Source organism: Trachurus japonicus, chromosome 11 (assembly GCF_045865225.1).
Source record: "Trachurus japonicus isolate A0001 chromosome 11, Traja_1.0".
Taxonomy (NCBI): domain Eukaryota; kingdom Metazoa; phylum Chordata; class Actinopteri; order Carangiformes; family Carangidae; genus Trachurus; species Trachurus japonicus.
This window is the reverse complement of record NC_140917.1, coordinates 9,205,986-9,233,786: the sequence shown is the minus strand read 5'-3', so window position 1 is coordinate 9,233,786 and position 27,801 is coordinate 9,205,986. Positions and strand designations below refer to the sequence as shown.

Sequence of the window (27,801 nt, the reverse complement as noted above, 5' to 3'; positions counted from 1 at the left end):
TTCCTTCAAACAACCTTGAAAATCTGTCCCAGCACGACAGGACATGGTTGGGGGTGTCTGTCTGCATACTTTTGACTGTTGTGTGTCTGTATCACCTTGCAAAAACACCATAAATACAACAAAACAACATACAGTATGTGACGTGGTGAGATGTCGAATTTGCAGTTCAAAGCTGTGGCTGTGATGTTGTTTTGCACTTTCAGTATAAAAGCTGCACAGAAGTGGCTGTGGGATTTTTAATTGTGGGATTTTTCGTGTTATTTTCAGAGATGGGTGTAAACTGGTGACACAGTTCTGAGTCTAGACTACAGAAATCCACGCATGCCTCAGATCTTTCACTGCAGTGTAAAAAAAAAAGAAAAAAAAAAGATGAAGAAGCCCCACCCTTCCTGAAAACACCAGGGGACTCCCGCTGACTTTATAGAAGCGTACCCCAGTTTCTTACTGTATGTCTTTGTGTGTTTGGCTGCAGTGTTTCCCTCCATGAACACACATGATCCAGCAGCAGCACCGCACTGCAGCAAGTGGCGTCTCCCTCTTTATTTTTATTTTTATTTTTTTTACATCTGTCTCATATTGAACCCAGTCACTGGACCCAGACTGTATTTGCATGCCTGGGGGGCGCTTGTTTGGCCTCCTCTAGACGGCCTGGGGTGGGTGGGTGGGTGTTGGCGGCCTATGGATCAGCGGTATCGATCCGTCTCTGTGTTTTCTGTCTGATGCTCAGGATTTATGTGTTTTGGCCGTGGAGAGGTGGAGAGGTTCACACGGGCAAAAACTTTACATGGAGAGGAGTGTGCTGCTGTGTTTCCTGTTTCCCATCAGTCTCCTGACTGTATCACCTCTGATATACTGACGTTGTTAAATCGATCGGCTATCAGCTGGACCTGATCAATCTGAAATGAATAGATGTGTAATGTTATAGTCTCTGAAACGTTTTCAAGATTTAAAATGATCAGAGCGCGATTTTATAAACCTTTTTAATTTAAAATCTGCACAAGACTACAGATTTCAATTTATCCGAACAAAGACCTTTTAGTTTAAAGGGATAGTTCAACATTTTGTCAAATTGGCCCATTGCCATAAACGCTATAGTCATAGCAGTAGGTACGTTACCTTTACTTGTCGGTTTAAGATATTTTTAGAACGGCGGAGCAGAGCCACGAGCTGCTCAGAGCTACGCTACGGAGGCTCATGGGATTTCTTGGTTTCCCTGTGTTCATCATCATCAAACTCATCAAATACACAATCCAACAACTCCAAAACGATCTGGTGGACAAGTTGTGACCTGCACATTCACCACGCTATGAGATAATAACAGAACGTTACCAGACAGAGTTGTTTTAGAGGTAAATTCATGCAAAACCGCTGATCCGCATTGCCTTCACTCTGCATTTGCCTCTAAAACAACTCTGTCTCGTAACGTTCTGTTATTATCTCATAGCGTGGTGAATGTGCAGGTCACAACTTGTCCACCAGAGCGTTTTGGAGTTGTTGGATTGTGTATTTGATGAGTTTAATGAGGGAAAGAAATCCCATTAGCCTCCGTAGCGTAGCTCTGAGCAGCTCGCGGCTCTGCTCCGCCGTTCTAAAAATAGCTTGCACCGACAATCAAAGTTAACGAATCTACTGCTATGACTATAGCGATTATGGCAATGGGCCAATTTGCCATAATGTTGAACTATCCCTTCAAGACTCAAACTGAAAGTAAAAATTAACTTACAATCTATTTAAAAATGGTCCAGACTCCTGGTTACATCCTCAGGTTGCCTGCTCTGTCTGACTAATTGGTTCATTGGTTCATTATCATTCAAACTCTAATGTAATTACGGCCCTCATTAGATAAGATGAGATGAGATGAGATGAGATGAGATAAGATAAGACTGGATCATTTCATCTCCAAACAGATGTTCTTTTATATAGGAGCAGAGAAAACACACACTGTTGATAATATAATATATATTCTTCCATTTCACTACAGTTCAACTTCACTTGTGTGTGATTTAAGCTGCTGCTCTAAAGGAAAATGTTGTTTCGATGTCACTAAAATATGTTTTTCTTCTCTCTGTGTTCAGGGCAGTTACCCCGTCTGGGACGACTTCATCAGCAAGGCCAGCAAACTACAGTCGCAGCTCCGGTAATAAACATATACACACTACAACACATGCAGCAAACACTTAAAACACTCTGTATCGCTCAGTGTTCGTCTAAGATACATAATTAAAAGTCAGAATAAAATCACATTTATTTGGAAATCAATCCATGAACTGATTGATCCACCATGTGCAATAATCAATAACAGGTCTGTACATAATTAATTCTGTTCAAAATGACCTTTAACGGATGTAAATATTTATCTATTTAACCATGTATACATTGTTTATTATTGACAGGGTTTTTGCATGTGGTGAGTTTATATTATTATTATCGCTGTTTTTATTGATATTCTTACAATATTCCTATATGTTGAATGTAGCACCAGTAATTATCAATTTCTGGTAAACTATTCAGATTCAGATTCAGATCATTAACACATTAAAACACAGCAAACAGCTGACCCAAGTGCTTCAGTGGGAATTATTGTGCTGTATTACTAAAAGGCTAACGTTATAGATTCATTATATCAATGAAACATTTAACTCCAGGCTACAAAACGACTCACTATGAACCTGTTGTTGGTTCTTTGTTTGACTCGTCTCTCTGCAACATGTTGGTAGGTAAATGTGTGTGTGTGTGTTTGTGTGTGTTGGTTGTACACAAAGACACACACATGTTGAGACTGTGTACAACCTGAGCTCATGAAAATCCAATCAGTCTGCTTCATTAAGTGTTTAAATGTCAGCTTCACCTCTGCTGCTCTGCCACCGCGTCCTCAGCTCTGGGGTTCACTGGGTCTACACACACACACACACATACACATACACACACACAGACACACACACACACACACACACAGACACAGCGTTCAAGGTGATATACGCACTCACACTTAACAGAAAAGTGTGCACGACTGCACGTACAAACAGCAAACATACACTTGAACCTCACTGCATCATGGGAAATGCATCACACACACACAAACACACACACAACTCTTCCAGCCATTAACCACTCACCCTCCATTTACGCACACACACACACACACACACACACACACACACAGACACATACGCGCACGTGCACAACTCAATTAACCTTCGGTGGCTGGCAGAGATTAATGATGCCACCCTGCAGTCATTATCAGTGAGATGGATCAGTGGCAGCCTCCAGAGACTCAGCGCTGGGCCGGGGGGTCACCGGAGGTCGAAGCCGATCGCAAACACTCGTCTCCCTCGCTCCAGGTGTTTATATGTCTGGGCGTTTTCTTTTTTAGTTCAATTCACTTCATCTCAGAACAGAATGAATGCTCTTTATCATCCCAATTTCAAGCTCCACTTCATACATGAGATTAAAGGACCAAACCTTTTTTTTTTTTTTTTTTTTGCTTTTCAGGTTTTAGCCCATTAAGGTACAAACCCTTTTTTTTAATATATATATATATACTTTTACATCACTGCCAAAGTGTTTTCATACCTTCAGGCAACCGCTGCTGCCAGTTCAGCTTATTTCACAGTGGAAATTAACATGAGGATATTATTCAGTCCATCACTTCTGCTTCATTCAAGTCCTGTGGGAGAAAAAAAAATCCAAATTTAAATAAGCTACTTTGTATTTTTTAACAACAACAACAGTATATTGTAACTCTTGAATGTCTTTTTGACACTTGTGTTTCGTTTACATTCAACTCTACTGCTGATTTTATGGATTATGAGTATATTAGACTTAGATTTAGACTTTCTTTATTGTCATTACACAAAGAAACACAACAGTGATTTTTGGCAACGAAATGTCGTTGCTTGGCTTCCAGAAGGACACAGAAATAGGACAGTTCAAATAGATCTGTAAACAATACTATTTAAATATAAATATTATCTATATAATTAGTGCAAGTAAAAAAGAGCTGAATAATAATAATGAAATAATAATAGAAGTGTAAAAAATAAAAGTGTATTAAGAACATCGTAGCAGCAGGGTGGAGATTATTGCACACATCAGAGGTATACAAATGTATCAGGCATATGTAAATGTCCAGAGGTATATAGGAGTGATACATGAGATGTATAAATACAAAAACTATAACTTCAGATGGAGAACAATAATAAAAAAAAATATTTGTTACAGGTACATGATAAATTTACTGGTTTTATCCAGTTTATTCATCGAAATGTCACCACAAACTGTTGCTAAAGCCGTGTATCTGTGTGCGGTGCTGAAGCCACAGATTTATACAGACTCCTCATCTTATCTCAAAACCTCCTCTAAAGGCAAATATCAAGTTGTCTCGGTCTCTTCGAACAGACCTTGTTGCAATTTCCTGAGCTCGTAAAAGCAGCGGCCGCTTAGGAGAGTTATGGCAGTTATCTCATGTTGGAGCGCCTGTCAATGCACCAAAGAGCTTGAGTTACAGAAGAGAACTGTAAAAGAGCTTCCACCAAAGATCAAATAGTGGCGATCATAGCATCATAGCAAATGAACAGTGAGGAGGCAGAAAGAGAAAGAGTGGAACAGTTGAAATGCTCCAAAGGTTCAATATTAATCGCTATTGGCAAGATAAATCAGAGGAATTAAGTTGATGGAGTTAAAGCAGACAGAGAGAGACAGACAGGACGTGATGTCGGGAGATATTTGCTCCATTTGGAAGATACTTGAAGTGCAAAATTATATATAACAGCATGTGACAGAGTCCTGGGACCAATCAGCGGACCAGAAAACTTCTTTGACAAAACATGAAGCCAAATAACACCGAAGCCAAACGTTTTTTTCTCTCTCTGTTGTGTTTCCCAGGACGACGGTTGTGGCGGTGGCTGCCTTCCTGGACGCTTTTCAGAAGGTGGCCGACCTGGCAACCAACAGCAGAGGTAAGATGATAACATAGTTATGTGTATACTGTGTGTGTGTGTGTGTGTGCAAATATGTGTCATTGTGGTTGTAAACTGGAGTTGATGGTAAACAGATTGCTGAACTCTATGGAGCGACGCCGGCTGTTCTCTTATGGCTGCGAGGGTAGAGACACTGTGACAGTCTGGAAGTCTAGTTTCGGCTTCATTTTGTCTGAACTCTGGTTAATGTGATAGAAGAAAACACATGAGAATAAAAACAGAGGAGATTTATTCTGTGTAAAGCTTTTGGGTTAAAAGAGGGATTATGCAGGTGCGGTCGCTTTTCCGCTGTGTTGCTAACCCTCCTCCTGGTCATGTGCATTTGTTTACAACGAAGCTGGCGAAAAATCAATACATGGTGCGGTGGATCACGTTATATAACATATACGATGTTGCGAAGTGTATGTTTATGTAGTCTTAACTGTCATAAAAACAAAAGCTTGCGGGTTACGGAGCGCGTTTGTGTGGCGGTGCCGCAGAGACGAGAGCTGGGACACTGGGGCGGCGACCGAGTAACTACATTGATGTTGCAAGGTTGGTTTTCAGCCGTGAGACGCCAGGTGGAAGGCAGAGAGCCTCCGTTCTCACTCGTAACAAGTCACAAGTCATGTAGTTAACTATCACAATTACTCTGGAGCTTTTTAATTAAGGTAAAAATGTAGCAGAGCCACGGGAGAAATCCTGCTTAGTTCCTCTTTAAACCTTGAATTACTTGTCCATCCACTGCTGGTGGTTGTGAGTCAGTTTTTATCTTCCATACAAGCCAAAAAACGTTGGCATGATGTCACTATTGTTTGGTCTTTTATTCCATTTGGGGCCATTTTACCAGTTGTAATTGTATTTTCTATTCTTTATACTGTTATATCGAAATCAGTGAGCAAATTCACTCAATAAAACCAATGTCACAAAACTGTGACTCTCAAACAAAACAAAGCAAAAACATAACACAATTTAAAAATAACATAGTATGATAAACAGTATTGATCAATTGGGTTTTGACTGCAACTGTAATACTGTTTACTTGTTTATTTATTTTATTTTTTGGCTTCATTTGTTAATTATTGGATACTTGCTTCTTTCTGTGACTCTGAAACCATGAAGGGCTCTAATGGTTTTACTGAAATAATGAATTAAAGGGTAGGCATTTATAAGCTGGATAGCTTCAGCCTACACCTTTTCGATCTATTTATGAACTAGTTGAACTAAGGATTGTATTATGGAAGGTTGACTGATTGTGATTGATGCTCGACTGTAAACAATTTGTGCACAAGATCGAATAAACAAACTACTACTACTACTACTACTACTACCACTGGTTATTTTTTAGGTCAGAAACAGGACTTAATGTAAATCTTGAAGCAGAGTGAGAAGCCCCTCCACAGGATGTACAGTGGTTGGATTTAAATCTGAATGATCAGGTCAATAATCAGATGAATGATCGGCTGTTTGGTTTGATTCGTTCTGTGTCGTCCTTGTTGTGAAGCAGTTTGCACGTTTTCTATAGATTTGCGCTCCCTCATTATTGACAGATGATCAGAGGTGGCTGTCTTCCTGATCGCTGGACTGGAACATCAATAGCGGCCACTTCCTGTTCTGATTAGATGAAGCAGGAAGCCTCGATGGGCGGCTCGGTCTGTTTCCTGCTCGGTATTTATCTCCGTGGTAACCTCGATGGAGAGCTGCTGTATCTTCTCTTTCACTGAACCGAACCTACATCTTTAAGGTCGACTTTGTGCGTGTGTATGTGTGTGTGTGTCTGTGTGTGTGTGTGTGACGGTCCACAGTGCTGGATGTAGTCCAGCTTCCTGTCGAGGCGACTCGCTGTCACAATGACAACATTAACCGAGGAAACAATCAGTCACCGCCGCCATGATTCTAGGGCTGTGGGTCACAGCAGCTCTGTAATTGACTAGTGTGTGTGTTTGTGTGTGTGTGTGTGTACATGTGTGTGTGTGTGTTGGTTGGTTGTTTCACCTGGAGCTGTGTGCAGAATTATTGGTTTCTCTCAGCGACTGTTGGGACAATTATAGGTCTGTGGAGCCACACCCCAACGTCCTCCTCCTCCTCCTCCTCCTCCTCCTCACACCTCTGATCCACTGAGGCAGAGCAGGAGCTGCTCCTCACTCACTGCATCTGTTTTACAACCAATATTATTATTTACGGTATTCAACAAGGGGTTTGTCAATAGGTCAGTGATCACCTGATTCAATTAGATTTTGGTTCAAGCCCAGAATCGACTCAAACACTTACATTTGATTTGCGCTCTGACGATTCAAAACATCTGTCTAAGAATTCATCCTTATTTATTCTACATCCAACAACTGGGCAACACAGTTGTTTCTTCAATACTAAACTGTTTTATCAACCAAAGTGCACACACATTTCTTAGTTTTTGAAACTGTGCACAAAAGATTTATTTTCTAAATGACAAAAGCCAAATGACTAAAAGACAACACCTATTTATCTTCAGGTCCACATGTGCAGAACAGTCGAGCAAAGGAAATTGCATATTTTTGTAATATGAAAAGTAAGATGAGAAATAAGACAAAAGACATTTCTGCTTTGAATATTAAGTCTTTTATTGAGTGATAAATCAATAAAATATATGGATTGCTTCACTTAAAAAGATCTTTAATCTTTATAATCTTAAAAAGATTATTAAAAAAAACAAAGAGCTTTAGATACAAATAGATGTGACTGTTGTCTGTGCAGCTTTACGGTTGTTTGACCTGTGAACTGTGAGTCAGCTCTGATAAATGGGATGAATTATTAAATCTAAGACTCCATTTTACCAGTGCTCCCAGTCTGGGCCATTACATCCCAGAACAGGAGGAGGAGGAGGAGGAGGAGGAGGAGGAAGAGGAGGAGGGGAGGGGGGAGAACAGGGAGGCAGCGCTGGAGATTTTAGGCCAAAACAGATGAAATGATCAGATTAGAGAGAAAAACAAAGAGATGATGATGATGATGATGATGATGTGCAGCAGTAGAGGGATGGCAACGGAAAGAGGAGGAACAGAACAGGAGGTAGAGGAGAAGGATGGAGGGCAGATGGTGATGGGGGAGAGGAGAGATAGAGATGATGAAAAAGATGGATGGAGGAGGGAGAGGGGGATTGGGGGGGCGCTGTCATGTCCAGCTGGCTGCTGCTGCTGCTGGTGCTGGTGGTGCTCATAGCAACGAGATGGAAATGACTGCAGATCCACACTGATCGATCGATCGATCGATCTATCTATCTATCTATCTATCTATCTATCTATCTATCTATCTATCTATCTATCTATCTATCTATCTATCTATCTATCTATCTATCTATCGTTCTATCTATCTATCGTTCTATCTATCTATCTATCGTTCTATCTATCTATCTATCGTTCTATCTATCTATCGTTCTATCTATCTATCGTTCTATCTATCGTTCTATCTATCTATCTATCTATCTATCTATCTATCTATCTATCGTTCTATCTATCTATCGTTCTATCTATCTATCTATCTATCTATCTATCTATCTATCTATCTATCTATCTATCTATCTATCTATCTATCGTTCTATCGTTCTATCGTTCTATCGTTCTATCTATCTATCTATCTATCTATCGTTCTATCGTTCTATCTATCTATCTATCTATCTATCTATCTATCTATCTATCTATCTATCTATCTATCTATCTATCTATCTATCTATCTATCTATCTATCTATCTATCTATCTATCTATCTATCTATCTATCTATCTATCTATCTATCCCTTTCTTGTATTACTGTAATATTATTTCTTGTTTTGGTTATTTTGGTGTTGTTTAGTTTCCACGGAAACGATTGTTCATTAATTGTTGCATTCATTCGTAATCGTATCGTTATCAGAAATGTCATCAGTTGATATTTGAAGAAATTCATTCATTTAAAACCACGACCGTCTCACACACACACACACACACACACACACACACACACACACACACACACACACACACACACACACTGACCCGAGGTAGAAACAGGATAATTAGATTTAGTTTCCACTGAAACATAAACGTATAAAAGTTTATAAACCAGAGGAGTTTATTCACCTGGGTGCCCGTGTTTACATTCTCTCTCCGTCTCACCGCAGGAAGTTTCCACTTTGCCTGCGTACGTAAAAAGTGTCGACAGTTGGAACGAATGCAAATGTTGTGTCTAAAGTGGAGGATCGCTATCTTATCATATCAACACACACACACACAGGGAACACACACGGTGGAGATAAGGCACCGCGGGTGTCCTCCTCTCTCTACCTGGCTCTGTTTTTGTTTGTGTGTGTGTGTGTGCTGGACCGTGGTCGTCATAGCAACCCGCTGCCAGGGAGGATTTCATTCTGAGGTGAGGGGCCGGTTGAGGGCCGCCGCTTTGACAGGGGCCACGTCAATATGTCAACACCTGGTAACTGGGTCGGACAGAGGAGGAGGAAGAGGAGGAGGAGGAGGAAGGTGGGAGGAGATGTGAAGGTGAAAAAAAAAAGGAGAGGACAGGAGGCGAAGGGAGGAAGGGAGGTGAAAAGACCTGAGTGTGTGTGAGATGAAGCAAGGAGTGGAAGATGGGAGGAAGAGGAGGAGAGATGAGAGGGTGGAGGATATGGGAAGGAAGGAAGGAAGGGCAGACAAGAGGAACTGGAGGATGGGAGAAGAAAAGAGAGAGAAAGGGAGAAGAGAGTAGATCAAGATGGAGGAGAAAGGAGAGGAAAAGAGGAAACAATGAAGAAGAGGAGGAGAGAAGGAAGGAGGGAAAGAGAGACCAAAAGGAATGAGTGAAGGCATCCATCATAAAAATGTACAGTATCATATCAGTGCTATATTTTTAATTTCCTTCCTTAATTAATTAGATTATATTCCCTTTTTTCTTAAAGGGATAGTTCAACATTTTGGCAAATTGGCCCATTGCCATATAATCGCTATAGTCATAGCAGTAGGTTCGTTTTGGAATGGCGGAGCAGAGCCGCACGCTGCTCAGAGCTACGCTACGCAGGCTCATGGGATTTCTTGGTTTCCCTCATCAAACTCATCAAATACACAATCCAACAACTCCAAAATGCTTTGGCGGACAAGTTGTGACCTGCACATTCACCACGCTATGAGATAATAACAGAACGTTACGAGACAGAGTTGTTTTAGAGGGAAATTCATGCACAACCACTGAAGTGCGTTCCCGTTGGGGGCAGTTTTTCAAGGTAACGAACCTACTGCTAAAACTATAGGGATTATGGCAATGGACCAATTTGCCAAAATGTTGAACTATCCCTTTAAGAAATACATATTTTATCTTGGTTTTATAATTGAGAAATTAGATAAGTACTTTAAATCAGAGCCTCGCCACCTGACTTGTCTATATTTAGCAGGCAGTTGCATGTAGAGCTAAAACAATCAGCCAGCTGATAAGACGCTGATAATTACTGACTTATTTGCAGAGCATTGAACCCAACTGTGTAGACTCTCGTATCCAGGCCACATGTTTCTATAGTGTTTTGTGAGGCTGTGGGATAAAGACTCCGGCTCCGGCTGCAGCGACAGGAATATGAATCACTACAGCTTCTTCAAAACTGTGACATAACCTTTATTTATTCATGTGAGATAATTAAACAGCTCATTATGAAGCCATGGGTGTTAATCAGCTCCTATGGCTTCAGGCCTTTACATTAGACTTTTTTTTGAAGATGGCTTCAGGGATTTATTTCTCATTCAGCAACTAGAGCTTACAGTAAGTGAGGTCCAACACTGATGCTGACACTCACGTTGTTGAAAGTAAATAATGAACACTATTATATAAAGATTTGATCTGATTTGAAGATTTATATTTGTCATGGGACATATTATACACTGGCTCAATTGAATGCAGTCGGCAGAAAAAGTGAATATATTTACTCAGAGCTTTATTTTAAATTCTAGTGGAGATCCTAAAGTTTCCAAAAGCACCAGATGTGTCTAAAAATATCTTAATTTGACATCAAAGTGCAGCTGATACAGATTATATAGGATATGAAAATGTCAGACTCTGCAGTTGCAGTTGTAAATATATATTTGTATGCGGTTGTATCACCTGTTGGAGTGTGTGCAGAGTGTGTGGTGTTCGTAACGAGCTGGTGCATGTGTGTTGTCGTAGACAGACTGTATAGTGCAGTGAACCCCTGTGGAGGCTGCTGCAGTCAGTGTCCGCAGTGTGTGTGTGTGTGTGTGTGTGTGTGTGTTGAGTCTTCAGCGGCACACAGATGGCCTCGTTTGGCAGCTCATCATTTAATGATGTCATCTCAGGCGCAGGTGAGTGATGTCATATCTGCAGTGTCCACGCAGCAGCGTTTTTTAGGATCTTCATCATCAAGGTCAGGCTCCGCACCAAAAAACACACACTCATCAGTTCTCACGGCTTAAAGGAGATGTGGAGCCACAGGGCGTCGTTCTCTTTAAACATGCTGTAAAACCATCTTCAGCATTCACTGTAGTGTTTACAAGACCAGAGGTTATGATACTTCCTGACTGGACTCGCTATCGGAAAGTGATGAAACTGGCCGGGAAGGGATGGAAATGGAAGTAAATCATGAGTGTTGGGGTTGCTCCTCTGGAGTTTGATGTTGAACTTTTCCTACTCTGGTAACATCGGCTATGCAGCATTTCTAGTTCCTTTAATGTGCCAGGAACGTGTCTTTGGTGCTAGAGTGTTTTTAAAGTTTGAAAAGCCTTCTGGTCTGGCAGTGTGCGAAATACCCATCAATATTCGGGGGGGTCCCTAACTCGCGATTGTTGTGCAATACCGTTATTTTTTTTTCTTTTTATAAAGTAGGACTATAACATTACAATAAGCCAAGAAAATTAGCCTATAGCCTAAAAAGGAGAGGCAAAGTTGTGCATTACAATGCAGAAAGTAATTGACGATAAATAGACGATAATTCAAATAAATAAAAGACAATAATTGGCACCACACTGGCGCACTTGAACAATGAATAAATGCCAGGTATAGGAGACTGGCGCGCGATCAGGGCAATGCAGAAACGAATAGACAATAAATAAAATACAACAATTAAAATGAATGAAAGACACCAAACTCGTGCACTCGAATAACAACCAACTGTATAAATCTGGAGATCGGAGACTGACGTGCAATTATGTGCACGACGAGATCCTCAGCCTGCAACTATGGCCGATCATGTAGCCTTATCTAACCATCCATATAGCAAATACGTTTAAACACAGCATTGAACACATCCACAAATCACATTCGTATAACGGGCCATCATAAAAATTGAAAAAGCACAGACAAATAGCTCACAACAGGCGCCTGGCCAAACAACACCACTGGGGGTTCAGGCCATAGGGTTACATGCTGCTATTCAGACATGCCGCTATTTCGACATTGACTTCTAATTGTCGGAATAGCGGCATTAACATTATTTTTTAAGCATCCCACTATTCCGACATTTTTTTTTCATTGTCGGAGTAGCGGCACTTTACTATTTTTCAAACATTCCGCTTTTCCGACATTGATTGATTAGGCTACGTTATAGTCAGAGTGTCCTTCTGATTTATTTTTATTTTTTCATCTGAGACACTGTTTCTCATACACAAATACATAGGCCTATTAGAGAAGAAAAAACAAACCCTCCAAGTTTAAAAACACACCGGCAGCAGCGCACACTGATCTGCAGCTACTGAGACTGTTATTATTCTGTCACCTGAGTTTATCCTGCTGCTTTACATCGTTTTAACATAGGTAAAAGAAGAAAAAAAGATTGTCTGGAATAAAGGGGCAGATTACATAAGATTATTCTTTTTTCTGCTCCCTTTTGTTGAGATTTGGGAGGTTTTTGCCTGATTTATTGCCCGATGCAATGTATCTAGCTTTCTCTCCCCTCCCTCCGCCCGTTGTCTTCGTTGTCACTTTGTTGTCGCTCCACAGAGCGCACATGGCTAATTAATATGCACGTGCTGACCATATGGTTGTCTAGGCATTCCGGGACGGAGGTGTGTTCACGTGCGCAACTGCGCACCATTCTTGGATCCAGTTATCAAAGTTGAGGTGCAGAGTTGTGCACGCACAGTTTGATAGATCTGAAAAAGGTGTAAATATTTTGGGCTGTCTTTTCACCGTAGGCCTAAGCAAAACATTTAGTAGCAGCAGTTTTACACTGCTTACTTACAGTTTTGATAAATAAGGCCCCAGGCCCTGAGCCCAGAGCCCAGACGCTCACAGCTGCAGCTCCGCGGGCTCATCCCCGGCGCTGTCCGTGGTGCTGAAGGTGACAGGTTAACTTGACAAACAAACTGCAGCATAGTTCTGTTTGTTTATCATGTGTGTCAGTTTTGTTTGTGACTTGATAGTTGAGTTGTTGAGATTAAGAACATCACTCCCTCATCAAACCAGTGATAGACATGCTGAAAAGAAAAGAGAGAGAGAGAGACGCGCCTGGGTATCGCAGCTGTAAAAAAATAAAAATAAAATAAAAATAAAAAAGACGTGTCGGAATAGCGGTATCAAAAAGTGTCGGACTACCGGCATGTCTAGATAGAGGGATGTCGTAATAGCGGGATGTCTAAATAGTGACATGTCGGAATAGCGGGATGTCTGAATAGCGGGCGGACCCCTGAAGGGTTTGAGGCTAGCCTCTTACCTTAAGTTATTTTCCTGCCTTAATGTCAAGCCAAGGGTTGCGGTATTTCCATTACCCCACCTGCTTAGGTGTAAAAAAAAGAAAGAAAAAGAAAAGCGGCCAATCACCAGTGCTAGCAGCAGGGGCTGCGGCTACGTCTTCAGAGCACTCGGCCTCAACTTCACTTTCTTCGGCAGAGGGTGGAGAGGAACGGGATCCTCTGTTCTGATAGCGAGTGGGCTCGACTCCTGGCTGGGCTGGCGCACATGGCTAATTTGCATAATGCGCAGGTGACATGGTTCAGCTTAATGTTAAACGAATAAATGTTTTGAATTATGAATACTGGACATGGTGATCTTAAACACATTTAATTGACCACAATACAATTATTGTATTATATTATATTATTTATTTTTTTGACAAGATTGAGACCCCCCTCAGATTTTGCTTTTGAGTCTTTCAGGGGGTCTCAAGGGGTTAATCGGGGGGGTCCGACCCCCCCAAACCCCCCCGTATTTCGCACTATGTGGTCTGGTTTATTTTTTTGTTTTTCATCCCACATAAAACACTCACATGACAACCTACAAAAAAGGAAAAAAGGAAATAAAACAGCACGCAGACAAGGATACAATAAATAAATAAATAAATAAATAAATAAATAAGAAAGCAATTTATAAAATTACCACAGTGTTACCTATACATCTTTCATTTACTGTGAGTCATTTATTCATTTATTTTATTTACTTTATTCATTTGTAAGAATAGGGCTGTACAGTTTACATGGTAGAAAATAGTTGAAAAAAGGGGAATAAGAGTTAGTAGACTAACCAGACCGCCAAGTCTTGTGGAAACTCTCTTCAGAGCACCAGAGAGTGTTTTTAAATAGAATAAATCAAACTTTCTGTTTCTCTCTGAACATATTCCTGTGAACTTAAAAAGATCTAAAGAGATTCAAAGAAAAGAGCTTGATCACAGATGAAATCAAACAGACTGGGATCAATATTTAACAGGGTCCATATAGGATCAGTGCTCACAAAGAGTCATGAAACCTCAATAACATTTAAAGATGAATGCAAGTTCACCTATAGGTTCAGTTATCATGTCTCTAATGTCCTCTGCAGGCTGCTGTCAGTAAGATGTGGGATGTTTGGGTTCATTCTCTCTGAATGTCGACAAAATGACGATTATTTTGACATGCTAACATACTATTAGCAGAACTCTAAATTAAGTGAAGAAAGAGAATAATATTTAAAAACTACAGGCTTGTCACATGAGGCGTTAAGGAAAAGAAAACACAGACTAAAACCAAAACCTAAAAAAACAAAAAAAAAACAGTGCCCTAGAAAGTGACTGGAAAAAAAAAGCTAATAGGGTAAAACTCTGGCAACCAGTGGAAAGACAAAACTTGAAGTGGTGAAAATCCAGTGTTTATTTGCCAGAATGCGATTTATCACACAGTTCAACAACTCCGACCACAAAAAGAGACTAAAAAATGGCCTTAATAATGATCAGATCAAAGTGGCCAGAAACAGTAAAAGTCGTAGCGGGATCAGAGTTTAATCAACAGACATCACAGGAGGAGATATTTACCCCGACGGGATGATGTCAGGAGCTGAAACTGGCCCGGAGTCAGCAGCAGGCTGGAGTTACTGTAAAACCAAACTCCCCGTTCCTCTGTTCCTCTGTTCCAGCTCCAACTTCTCATGTGTCTCTGAGGTTCCTCCAGCGCCGAGCGAGGTCAAACATTCAGAAACACACGGGCCACGACACGTCTCGACTGTAATCGCTATTTTTATTTACTACTGTTGCCACGAGCCCGACTGCTGACAGCAGTTTGATTTTACTTAAAGAGAAATCGTTTTCAGACTCTTGAACTCTTGCGCTTTTTCTGCTCCATTTGCTGTATGGTTTGATTTAGGTTTTTTTTCCCCCCCCTGTGTTTGACTGGACAGATGTGACGACTCATGCTGATCATTTGCAGCAGCTCAGACAAAGTCTCAGGGACAAAATATTTTGCTCTGAGAGTCACGTTTTATAATAGAAACCCAACCTAAAAACAATTACAAATCTACTGTAGAGGAATCCGACTTAATTTCTTCGTCTAATCTGTGTCCCTGTTCATCTACACATCCTAGAAGATGCAAAGAAAACTAAAATTCTGCCGATTGATCAGAGACAATTCAGTGGAAATATGTACTAAATGTTTGGATTTCCCCCATCGGTGGTCGTCAGATTTTGAGAAGGGCAGATAAAAGTCAATAAAGCGTCTAGGAGCTGCGGTCTCTCCTGTCCAAAACCACTTCCCCAAAGAATCCCAGATCCAGGGGCTGTACTGTATAGTCAAGACCACTAATGTCCCGTCCAAGTACGAGTCTAGTCAGCGTGAGTCGAGTCAAGGCCGAGTCCAAATGGGATCAAGTCCAAACCAAGACTGAGTTGAGTCAAGTGAAGGGCAGGCCAAGATTAAATGATTAAATGACTCAGACAAGTAACTAAACAGTCCCCATTTATTATTTCTACCTTTGTCCTTCTATTGTTCATGATGAGAGAAAAAACTTTAAACCCCGTCTGCACAGTCTTTCTGAATGTAGAAAAGTTTGAAATGCTACTGATAAGAAAATAATGATAGTGAATGAACAATCATCAATCATAATACAGTTCTTTTATATAACATGTATCAGAATTGGATTACAAAGTGCTTTACAAGGATAAAATAACAAAACAACATGCAAACATACAGTGGGTACGGAAAGTATTCAGACCCCCTCAAGTTTTTCACTCTTTGTTTCATTGCAGCCATTTGCTAAAATCATTTCATTTAATTTTTTTTCTCATTAATGTACACTCAGCACCCCTTCTTGAAAAGAAACAGAAATAGAAATGTTTGCACATTCATTAAAAAAAGAAAAACTGAAATATCACATGGTCATAAGTATTCAGACCCTTTGCTCAGTATTTAAAAGACGATACAGATTTTGCAAATGTTAGTTCATCAGACAGGTTTTACTTTCACATTAGGACACATTAAAGCAGAAGTACAGTAAGCGATCGGTCGTTTTGGCTAACTTCCCGTCAGCAGATGGAGTTAGCAGTCCCCGCCCTCGTCATGGATCTATTGGTCCTCGTCCCTACGTCACCACATTCAAGCGCATCCCTTGGCTGCACACACAGCCCTTCATGCCGTTCTCTCTCCTCATTGGATAAAGGTTGTAAGATACACGGAAAGTTTTCTCCTCGGCTTACAGCAGAGCAGAGTGACTGACAGACCCGTGTTTCAGACCAAACACTCTATGTAAGTGATTGCCGTCGGAAGATATAACTATTTAAGTCTTATATTAACACAAATATTCCGCTTACTTCTGCTTTAAGACACATTCACCTCCCAACAAGTTCCTGTCTGAGGAGCTCAGAATACATTCAGTTAGACGGGGGACAAAAACTCTGAACATACAACACTTTACTGCCTATTTATTTAGAAAAGTCATGTCTGTAACAAGGTAAAGACACAGCAGCCTTTAGAAACTGGCAGCTATAGGATCAATAAAGCTGCTGTGGTCCACATTGGGCTTGAAACCAAACCCAGATACCCGGGTACCACACGGCCCGACCCAGAGCGTCCTCTGGGGTAATGTGGGACTCGTCCTCCTCAGAGACATTAAAACAAGGACTGAGAGTCTTTTTGAACCACACTTGAGACTGAGAGAACGGGTCCCGGGGATGAAACCGTCAGCGAGTCGGCGAAGGAGCATGTGACGGCGAGTTCCTGCTGAAACCTGATCAGGAGTGGGTTTTATAGACGAGGCTCCAGGTGTTCGCTGTCACATGCGCTGTTTAATGTGAGAGCTGAGCTGAAGTGAGTGCCAGCAGCAGCAGTGTGTGGTCTTAAAGTGGCCTCATTATGGTATGGCATCGCCACGGCAACAGCAGCAGATGCCTGGATTGACGTCACACAATCATTCAAATGATGAAGTGCAAACGTGTTAGACCTGCAGTTAACGTTGATACATTTTGATATTTAGTATTTAGCAGCCGCAACAAACAGCTGCTGCTGCTGTCAACATCTGGTTCTGGGCAAAAATAATCCACCGGTTTAACACGAATGTTTATGTCTGGTGAAAACAATGATTTGAATTTGGACCGTGAGCAGCAACAGGTTTTTACTGCTGCTGCTGTTCTTCAATGAATGTCGGTGCAGATGTTTGTTGTGGAAGCTGCTAGCAAGAGGTTTGACTTCTGCTAACACCAAACAAATGCATATTATATACTATTAATATTTAAAATGAGTAGTTTGTACGCTCAATTAAGTGGATGTCCATGTGTTCTTTGATTATAGATCAGCTTTAGGTTCTATATTAATACCATTAAAGTATTAAAGCCTCAGTCCATAGAGAAATGCACTCAGTCTGTATTCAGAAACTGGGCCTTAAAACCAGCCGTCAGGACTTCCTGTCACTTTGTGATGTCACAACAAAGCAGTCACAAAGCCCCCCCCACCTGAACCCACCATCCCATCACTCTCTTTGAGTTTTTTTTTTTAACCTAAAATCTGCACTATTTTTATTGCATCACAGAAAACAGTAAGCCAGTCAGAAGAGAGGCTCAAAGTCTCAGCCTCCTCTGATTGGCTGACACCAACCTGTTGTTACTTAGAGGTCCAGAGAGAAGCTTAAAGAGAGGAGATGTTTAACTCTAATGAGGTCATTTTTGGTTATTAAAACCACAATTATATCTCCTTATGGATCAAAACTTCCAATAAAGCACAGGAAAAGTGGAAAATGTGGGACCTTAATTATAACTTATTCATGCTGAGGTTTAGTTTAATTGCATCTTTTTATTTCACTGTAAGTACTCGTTTGGAGATTTTTTTATTCTCAGATATATGATATGATAAGATTTCTCCAAATCATAGGCTCATGAAACCCCCCTTTTTCTATTGAAACACTGACATTTTAGACTGATCATATAAGTAGGCGCTAGATATTTTTTTCTGACCTTTGGTAAGAAAATGTCAGGGTTTTTTCTGCCAATGGGATAAATAAATCCATCAGATCAGTAGTTCACCACAGTCTCAGAGCGGATGAAGTTGGATAATCTTCTACTTCTTATTATCTCTCAGATTTGAGTCTGTACTGTACCTACACACAGGACTATATACCTGCTGTCTGTGCGACTCGGCCTGCGGGCGTGTTTGAATTATTAACCAGGGCTTCCCAGCAGGTGAGGCTGAGTGTGTTTTCTTTTCATCTCCTGCACAAACTGCTCCTAATTAGTTATGAGGCCCCACCCATCCTAGGGGAGCATCAGAGGGAATAATTAAACGCCCCCCTCTGCAGGTCTGGACTCGGGCTGTTGGCAGCAGTGTCTCTGTGGAGAAAGACAAAGGAAGCAGGGTTGGATTTGGCCCACGGTCGTAACAAGAGCTCTGTCATGTTTTTAGAGTTTGAATTTGGCGTTTTTTTTTTTTTTTTAACACCAAATCTCAAGATGGAGGGAGAAAATGAAAGGGAAAAACTCCCGTCAGATTATTCATTAGCGACGTGATGTGACACAGACTCAGTCAGGACCGGTAGCGTCTGTCCCTGCAGACTGCGGTGTTTGTGGCGGTGCGGCGACCAGCAGGAGGTCAGAGCCATTTGTAAAAGGTTGAGTGGCTGTTAAATAATTCACCGCTACACCGTCGCTCTGCAGAGGTGAACTGCGTGTACCTGCCTCAGTCTGTCGGCCAGGCTTCACATTAAATCCACCTCAACTGGATTTTTATAGTGTTATCCTTTTCCCCTTTTACAAGTTAACACCTTGTAACTGACTCATTTAATGTTGTATCAACACAATGAACCAACAGAGCCACAGAGAATGATCACCAACCTTGTATTTGGCCTCTTTCAGCACCCGGTTTTGGTTTTGTTATGAAACAAACAGCCACAGTTTGACACCGTAGAGTGAATATACAGTGGACCATGAAGCAGATAAACAGCCAGATATTTCCCTCAGCAGTTGGTAGGGACCAAAAACAGAGATAAAGACATAATTAGATTAGAGAAATTATATCTGTCAGAGGTGACGGGTTCAAAAAACTTTAGTCAAATTGGCCCATTGCCATAATCCCTATTGTTTTAGGAGTAGGTTTGTTACCTTTAATTGATGGTGCAAGAGCTACGCTACGGAGACTAATGGGATTTCTTGGTTTCCATCAAATACACAATCCAACAACTCCAAAACGCTCTGGTGGACAAGTTGTGACCCTGCACATTCACCACGCTATGAGATAATAACAGAACGTTACCAGACAGAGTTGTTTTAGAGGTAAGAGACTGTTTGCTGAAAAACTGCCCCTGACAGGAACGCGCATCAGCGGTTTTGCATGAATTTACCTTGAAAACAACTCTGGGCCAATTTGCCAAAATGTTGAACTATCCCTTTAATAAATACTCTTAAAATTCTGGGGAAAAATAAGATTTGCTTTTTTTTCTGGGTTGTGGAGGATCATTTGCAGCCTATCCTAAGATTTGTTTAGTGCCGGTGATAAAATACAGTAATATGATAGCAGATGGCGCAGACAGAGAGACATGTAGCTACATGTTAAAACAAAGAGTCTTAAAACCTCAAGTTTTTAAGAAAAAAAAAAAGTTACAAGTTGCACTTTGTGTAAGATCAATCAAACACTAAGATCCTCTGTATCATATCATTTCTGCCTTTGTAGTCAGCAGTGGCTCTGAAGGGACGCACCACAACCCTCTGAAGGATGTAGACCCTGAGATGGGACATGGTTTATATCATTAGGTCATTTTGAATTTAAGAGCTGCATACTGTACTGTAACCATAGCACAAAGCACTCAAAGCCTAATAATAGTAATGATGTACAGAGCTGATGTCAGATTCATATCCAAGCTCAGACTTGAAGCTGGGAATCAGTTTAACCCTGAACCGTGTCTCACAGAACTTTATTCTACCTCGGTAGTTTTAATGAACTCATTTAGGATGCAGCAGCAGACTGTCCTCCCACATGTTTAATGGTTAGTAAACTGTTTGTTGTGTTGATATACTGTATGTGGAGAAGCTGTGGGAGTTTTGGCAACAGAAATCTTGCACATGTAACTTGTTATAAACCTTCCTGTGCCCAGCGGCTAGTTAATGTATGTCACAGTTTCCCAGACAGAAAACCTGGTTCCTCTGGAGCTCTGAGGGAGGGAAGCGATGCACCGACGGTAAATTAACATTTGGTTTACATGCTGGCAGAGAAATAAAGATGTGTGTGTGTGTGTGTGGGACTCTTCCATCTCCATGGAGGGATGGGAGGATCAAAGTGTGTCTCGTCTAACAGACAACAACCAATCACTAAAGAAAGAGATCTGTCCCAACATGCTTTAAAACATGCACACACACACACACACACACACACACACACACACATGCACCTGAGTACCTTGGCAAAGTCACCACTGTCTACATAGAAACATAGACCTCCCACTCAGTTCATCACAGCGACGACACGCAGCCAGTTTTCCACACTGTGGTTCACATCAATCAGCTTTAGTTCAATATTAATGGAACATGTTTTATATTTAACTCGCACGTTTACACATGAATCTTTTGAAATGCACCATTTAAGAAACAGTTGAAGAGCTACAGATGAGAAATCTGCATTTTCTGTCTCAAAAGGAAATGAAAATACAGACATCAAACCTAAATAACCCATATGTTGCTGTATATTTTATCTCAGTAATGATCTCTGATACAGCCTGGCTGTATTTATATCTTAATATGCAAATTAAGCGCATGGAGTCTCAAGTAATGACAGACGGTTCAGACTACATTACAGGGTTTCCGCTACATGTAATTGATCGTGGCGCACCGCCACGGCAAAATAAAAGCCGCCACACCTTCAGAATGATGATTTTTTTTTTTTTTTTAATGTTAAAACAATGTAAAGCAGGTTTTCCACTAGGGGTTGCACAGACTAGTCCCCTGCTCCACAATGACGTTTTGAGCTTGACGTCGACTAGTCGCTGATGGTCGCTGATCATGTAACAGTAGGCTACAAGAGTAGCGGCTTGAAACAACAGCTGAGTGCGCTGAATGAAAAAAATACGAGCGCCGTCAAGCTGGATAGAACGAGATCGGACCAGACAGGAAGTCGGGCACAGAAAAGGCGAGAGAATCCGGTCAATTTTCAAAATAAAATAAATGATGATTAAGTTTGCTTGTCCGTCTATAAATATTTGTCAGTTGCGTCTGCACACAAGACACATCCATAGGCTACATACAGCGCTAGAGACAGACCTGTGTGTGTGGAAAACCGAGCAGCCTACAGACGGGTCGATGTTTGACCGGCGTGGAGAGAGAGAGCAGGAGAAGCTGCTGCTTCCGCGGCCAGTGTGTCCGGGCTGCCGGCAATTAAAAAAAAAAAAAAAAACTCAGCTCATATCGACAGCTTTACGTCGCGCACAACAACAACAGCAGCAACCAACCAGGAAAAACAAAAACTGTGAGTGAAACTGTGACTGAGCAGGACTGTGATGGTGACGAGGCCTGTGTGTCGTTTTCCTCCCTAATTGTTTAATGAACAGTAGCTACAGTATTATCTTTTGCACCTGTAGCCTATATGTTACAAAAAAACAAACTGATTTACAGTTTGTTGTTTATAAAGCTGCTGTATTGTGGACTCATTTCTGTGCGTGAGCTGTCAGTCAGTGAATACAGATTGTTGCAGAGCATTTCCCTCCTCCTGGGATTTTAGTTATGATGGGAAAAATATTAATGATGTCATCAGCGACTAGTCGACGATCCGGTCGCGCGCACCCGCCACTCTTTAAAAAAATCCTGGAGGAAACACTGCATTAACACCAGGTAACACATCACATCTGGAGCTGGTGTGGTGGTGCATCTGTGCCCATTTACACCGACTGTAAACGCACATCTGTGAATCTTTCTGCAGGTTAGATGACCGGATATGTAATAAAACCAGGAGGAAATGAAGTATAATTAGTATAAAGCATCGTAAAACTACAGCCCAGTGTTGCCTCTTTCTTGTAGCTCTGTGTTTGGTCTCCACCACCATGTTATTACACCTGCTTCAAAACAAAACTTTATCTATTCTCTACTCTTTATATCCTCTCTCTACCTCTGCATAACTTTTCTTTTTTATTTTAATGAGCTGTATTGATATTATTACTGCACAAGAAGTTGTCACAGCTTAATTCAATGCTGTGCTGCTGAGCTGCAGTTTCACCTCCTCCATGATCAGTCAGTGTGGAGGTCTGAGACTGACTGCTGTATTTCTCCAAGGAGGTTTTAATAGGATGTAGTAATCAGCTGTGTGTGTGTGTGTGTGTAGTAGTAGTAGTAGCAGTGGTAGCAGTTGTGTCAAACTGCCTCGGGGTCCTTTGAATAGATTACAGCTCATTAAACAGCAGACGACCAACAAAAGCTGGACTGCTTCAACCTCTGAGAGTGTTTGAGTGTGAGTGTGTGTGTGTGTGTGTGTGTGTGAGTGTTGCCTTGTGTATATGAAGATAAGACCACGGCTACAAAAAGACACGTCACCCACTCTCTCACCGCCACACACACACACACACACACACACACACACACTGTCATTATCTCCGTCTGTCTGAATGTGTTCAGGTTTTAGTCGACTGTTGTTTACTGTCAACACTTGGTCTCGGCTCCGCTGCTGCTCCCAAGACGATAAGTGCAGTCAAACCTTCACACAGACACTTTTTGTTTTGCCTGAATTACTGTGAGACGATTAAATGGTGGATAAGTGAGAACAATTCAAACATGGCAGCCCATTCACCCAGCGTATAACACATAAACACTCTCTGTCTAGTTTATATTGGATATAACTGGGAGTAGGGAATCACCACAGGCCTCATGATACAATATTATCATAATACTAATGCCACAATATAATATTATTGAAATTTAAAATATTTTGCAATATGAGTATAGCAATAACATATTGTCATACATTGCAATTTATTGCCTTTTTTGCAAGGTTCTGCTGGTTTATAAAAGGAAAACTTTGTTTTATCTATTCCTTTTTCTAATGCAAAGTTAGACAGTTAACATGGGAGTCAATGGGAACTGACTCACTTTTGAAATCGGACTCTAGTGGCCATTTGGAGAACTGTGGTTTTATAGATTCTTCATTCATAATTTCTTAAAGGGATAGTTCAACATTTTGGCAAATTGGCCCATTGCCATAATCCCTATAGTCATAGCAGTAGGTTCTTTACCTTTATTTGTCGGTGCAAGCTATTTTTAGAACGGCGGAGCAGAGCCGTGAGCTGCTCAGAGCTACGCTACGGAGGCTAATGGAATTTCTTGGTTTCCCTCATCAAACTCATCAAATACACAATCCAACAACTCCAAAACGCTCTGGTGGACAAGTTGTGACCTGCACATTCACCACGCTATGAGATAATAACAGAACGTTACCAGACAGAGTTGGGGCGGCAGTGGCTCAGGTGGTAGAGCGGGTCGTCCAATGATCAGAGGGTTGGCGGTTCGAATCCCGCTCTGTCCCGGTTGCTGCCGTAGTGTCCTTGGGCAAGACACCTTACCCACCTTGCTCCTGATGGGTCGTGGTTTAGCACCTTGCATGGCAGCTTCCGCCATCAGTGTGTGAATGTGTGTGTGAATGGGTGAATGTGATGTATGATATACTGTAAAGCGCTTTGGGTATCGTTTCCGATGGAAAAGCGCTATATAAAATACAGACCATTTACCATTTACCATTTTAGAGGTAAATTCATGCAAAACCACTGATGTGCGTTCCTGTTGGGGGCAGTTTTTCAGAAAGCAGTCTCTGCATTTCCCTCTAAAACAACTCTGTCTGGTAACGTTGTGTTATTATCTCATAGCGTGGTGAATGTGCAGGTCACAACTTGTCCACCAGAGCGTTTTGGAGTTGTTGGATTGTGTATTTGATGAGTTTGATGAGGGAAACCAAGAAATCCCATTAGCCTCCGTAGCGTAGCTCTGAGCAGCTCACGGCTCTGCTCCGCCGTTCTAAAAACAGCTTGCACCGTCAATTAATGGTAACGAACCTACTGCTAAGACTATAGGGATTATGGCAATGGGCCAATTTGCCAAAATCGACAATGATTTAATTGACAGTTAGTTGTAATAAGGTTTTTGTGGAGCAAGGCCGGTCGATCCCGGCTTCGTCTGCATGAACAGAGAGAGTTTGTTGAGTGTGTGGAGGTGAAGGTGACTGTTGAAAGTGTGTTTGTTCTCTCTTTAATTGAAGCGCAGGTCGCGTCGTCTTTTACAAACAGCAACCTGAGCAGCATCAGCGTCTTTACAGGCCAAGTCTGAGTCTGAAGTGACACAAGCATTTAGCGCTCTCTGACACACATACACACACACACACCGCACAACACACACACAGAGGGCAGTGTGTTCACAGTCAGCCTGCCAACGCTTTCAGAATACAGATTAGTGGTGAAATAAGAGCCGTGGTTTCGCTCGGGGGGCTGGCAGCAGCTCGGGTCGAACAAATCAAACGCTACGCTTTACTTTGTTTTAGTCTCAGTTCAAAGTATATATGTGTGTGTGTGTGTAAGAGAGTTTGTGTGTGTAAGAGAGTTTGTGTGTGTGTGTGTTGGCTGAAGTTGGATAGCACCATTGGATTTGTTTAAAAGTGTTTGGATTAAAGAGCGTCTGATATCAACAAGATCTTGTTTCTGCATTCCTGTTTTTCTCTAGATCGAAGCACGTTTCCACCCGTCTTACATATGTATGTGTGTGTGTGTGTGTGGTCAGCTCTCTGTGCGTGTGAGGGAGTTAACCGAGCAGTGTGTGAAAGGCTCGGTGGCTGGGAGGGAGGTTGGTTGGTTCGTCTCCGTGTCCTCTGAGCTGATGTGTTTTCTCAGCTGCCTGAGGAGGAGGAGGAGGAGGAGGAGGAGGAGGAACGGCCGAACTCTTCATCTGAATCCTCCTCCCCGACTCCTCCGAGGACGATTAAAGCTGCAAGGCATCATGGGAGGGATGACAAGACAAGTGATGCTGCGGTTTATTTGTGCAGAGAGATGTTCGAGTGCAGTGCAGAACGCATGAAGGGAGGACGCCAAGTAAACACCACACATTTTTCTTATGGCAACTTTACTGTAAATAAAAGATAACTGGGGTTTTAGATTGTTGTTTGGACTGAACCTCAGTGAATTATGGGCATTATTTACTATTTTGCAAGTTGTAAAGGTTAATTGTTAATCAATGAATTGGTGAAATGAGGAGTAAATTGATTATAGTGAAATAATCGATAGTTTCTTCTATATTTTTGCATTATTGACGAATTCAATTGACAATGACACTATTTGTGGAGAAAATAAAATAATAATATTCATTTTTATTCTGAAATATAATATTTTGAAGTTTGGCTTTATTCTGAAAATGGACGGATGGAGTATTTTATCATAGAACAGATACTGTAGAAGAATTAACAGCTTTTATTGTGAAATAATGAACCAAAATAGCTTAAGTATCTGATATGTATGCATGTCTATGTATCATGTGACCGTTTTTAGTCTCAAATTCAAAGTTAAGATTCAGGGTGACAAACTCTTTTGGGTTCGTAAATAAAAAACTGTTTCTGCCACTTAAAGGGATAGTTCAACATTTTGGCAAATTGACCCGTTGCCATAATCCCTATAGTTTTAGCTATTTTTAGAACGGTGGAGCAGAGCCGCTAGCTGCTCCAGAGCTACGCTACAGTGGCTAATGGGATTTCTTGGTTTCCCTCATCAAACTCATCAAATACACAATCCAACAACTAAAAAACGCTCTCGTGAGCCTCATGAGCCTCCATAGCGTAGCTCTGAGCAGCTCGCGGCTCTGCTCCGCCGTTCTAAAAATAGCTTGCACCGACAATTAAAGGTAACAAACCTACTGCTATGACTATAGGGATTATTTTTAATGGCTTTTAACACCTTGCCCGGAGGACTACAGTCTGAAACTAGCCTTTGGCTAACACTGGCACCTTTACATTTATTATGTTCATTAATGTGCACTGTCCCCCTTAAACAAATAAATAAAATAAAATAAATTATGGCGACGGGTCAATTTGCCAAAATGTTGAACTATCCCTTTAAATTCTAAGAAGTAGTACTAGTAGTAGTGAGATTTGAGGTTTCTCTCCTCTGGGTGACTACAGCAGTGCAGCAGCCCAGTGAGCCGAGGGTCGTGGCAGCTGCTTCACTGCAGATGATTGACAGTTATCAGTGTCCATGACAACCCTGTCCCCTCCCCCAGGACAACCGGTCAGCAGATCTGTGGCCAGAATGAACTCTGTCCACCGAAACAAAAGCATTTAAAACATCGAAACATCGAATCAACCGCATGCAGCCGTTCACTCTGAGGCTCCGACGTCCATTAATTAACAGAAACCAAGTCGTCATTATAACATGTTGGTGTCTGTCTGCTGCCGTCGTCGGGCCAGAGGTCTGAAAATCCCACCAGCAGCAAAGTGATCCAGCCAGGACGTAACCGGAGACGGGAGGTATTCCCAGGAATATCTACTTATTTAAAGAATCCACACACACACACACACACACACACACACACACACACACACACACACACACACACACACACTCATGCAGAAGGCATCCTAAGACTGCAGCCTCCCCTGCCTGGCATCCTCGGCCCGCTCCTCCTCCTCCTCCTCCTCCTCCTCCTCCTCCTCCTCCTCCTCCTCCTCCCGGCCTCGGTGTGTGTGGTATTCCAGGCTCGTACGACCTCGCCGCCCCGCAGGAGCTGTGAGGAATTCTGTTTACTCCTCCAGCGGCACTCGCCAAAATAAAAAAATAAAAAAGCTCCCGCCTCACATGAAACTGTAACCCAGTTAGATCATGGGAGCTCAGTGTGTGTGACTCTGTCAACGAGGCACAAGTATCAACGTTGACCTCGCTGGCCTTTCACGTTCGTTTTTTATTTAGAATCACGCAGAAACACTGGAAGTTAAACTTGATTTAAAGGAATAGTTCACCAAAATTCAGTCATTATTGACTCACCCTCATGCTGATGAATACTCCAGAGTAGTTTTTTATTCCTCAAAGTGCATCTGGAGACCCGGGAGGTCGGTTTGTAGTCCAACGAAATCCTTATGAGAGTCAATAGGGCCTGACACAAAAAGTCCATAAAACTACACAAAACCATTTAATATTCCTCCACACTGTTCGTCCGCCGCAATCCAAGTGTCCTGAAGGGA

General features: G+C 41.6%; 1 protein-coding gene across 3 annotated transcripts in view; it reads left to right on the top strand.

Moving 5' to 3' along the window:
* The window catches only part of LOC146978190 (protein MTSS 1-like), a 70,730-nt gene that overhangs the window by 10,234 nt on the left and 32,695 nt on the right, over window positions 1-27,801 (top strand). For all 3 annotated transcript variants that reach the window (XM_085790901.1, XM_085790900.1, XM_085790903.1), the window contains exons 2-3: window positions 2,076-2,137; window positions 4,885-4,958. In XM_085790901.1, the coding sequence (XP_085647027.1) occupies window positions 2,076-2,137; window positions 4,885-4,958 (136 nt within the window). The remainder of the gene's footprint in view (window positions 1-2,075; window positions 2,138-4,884; window positions 4,959-27,801) is intronic.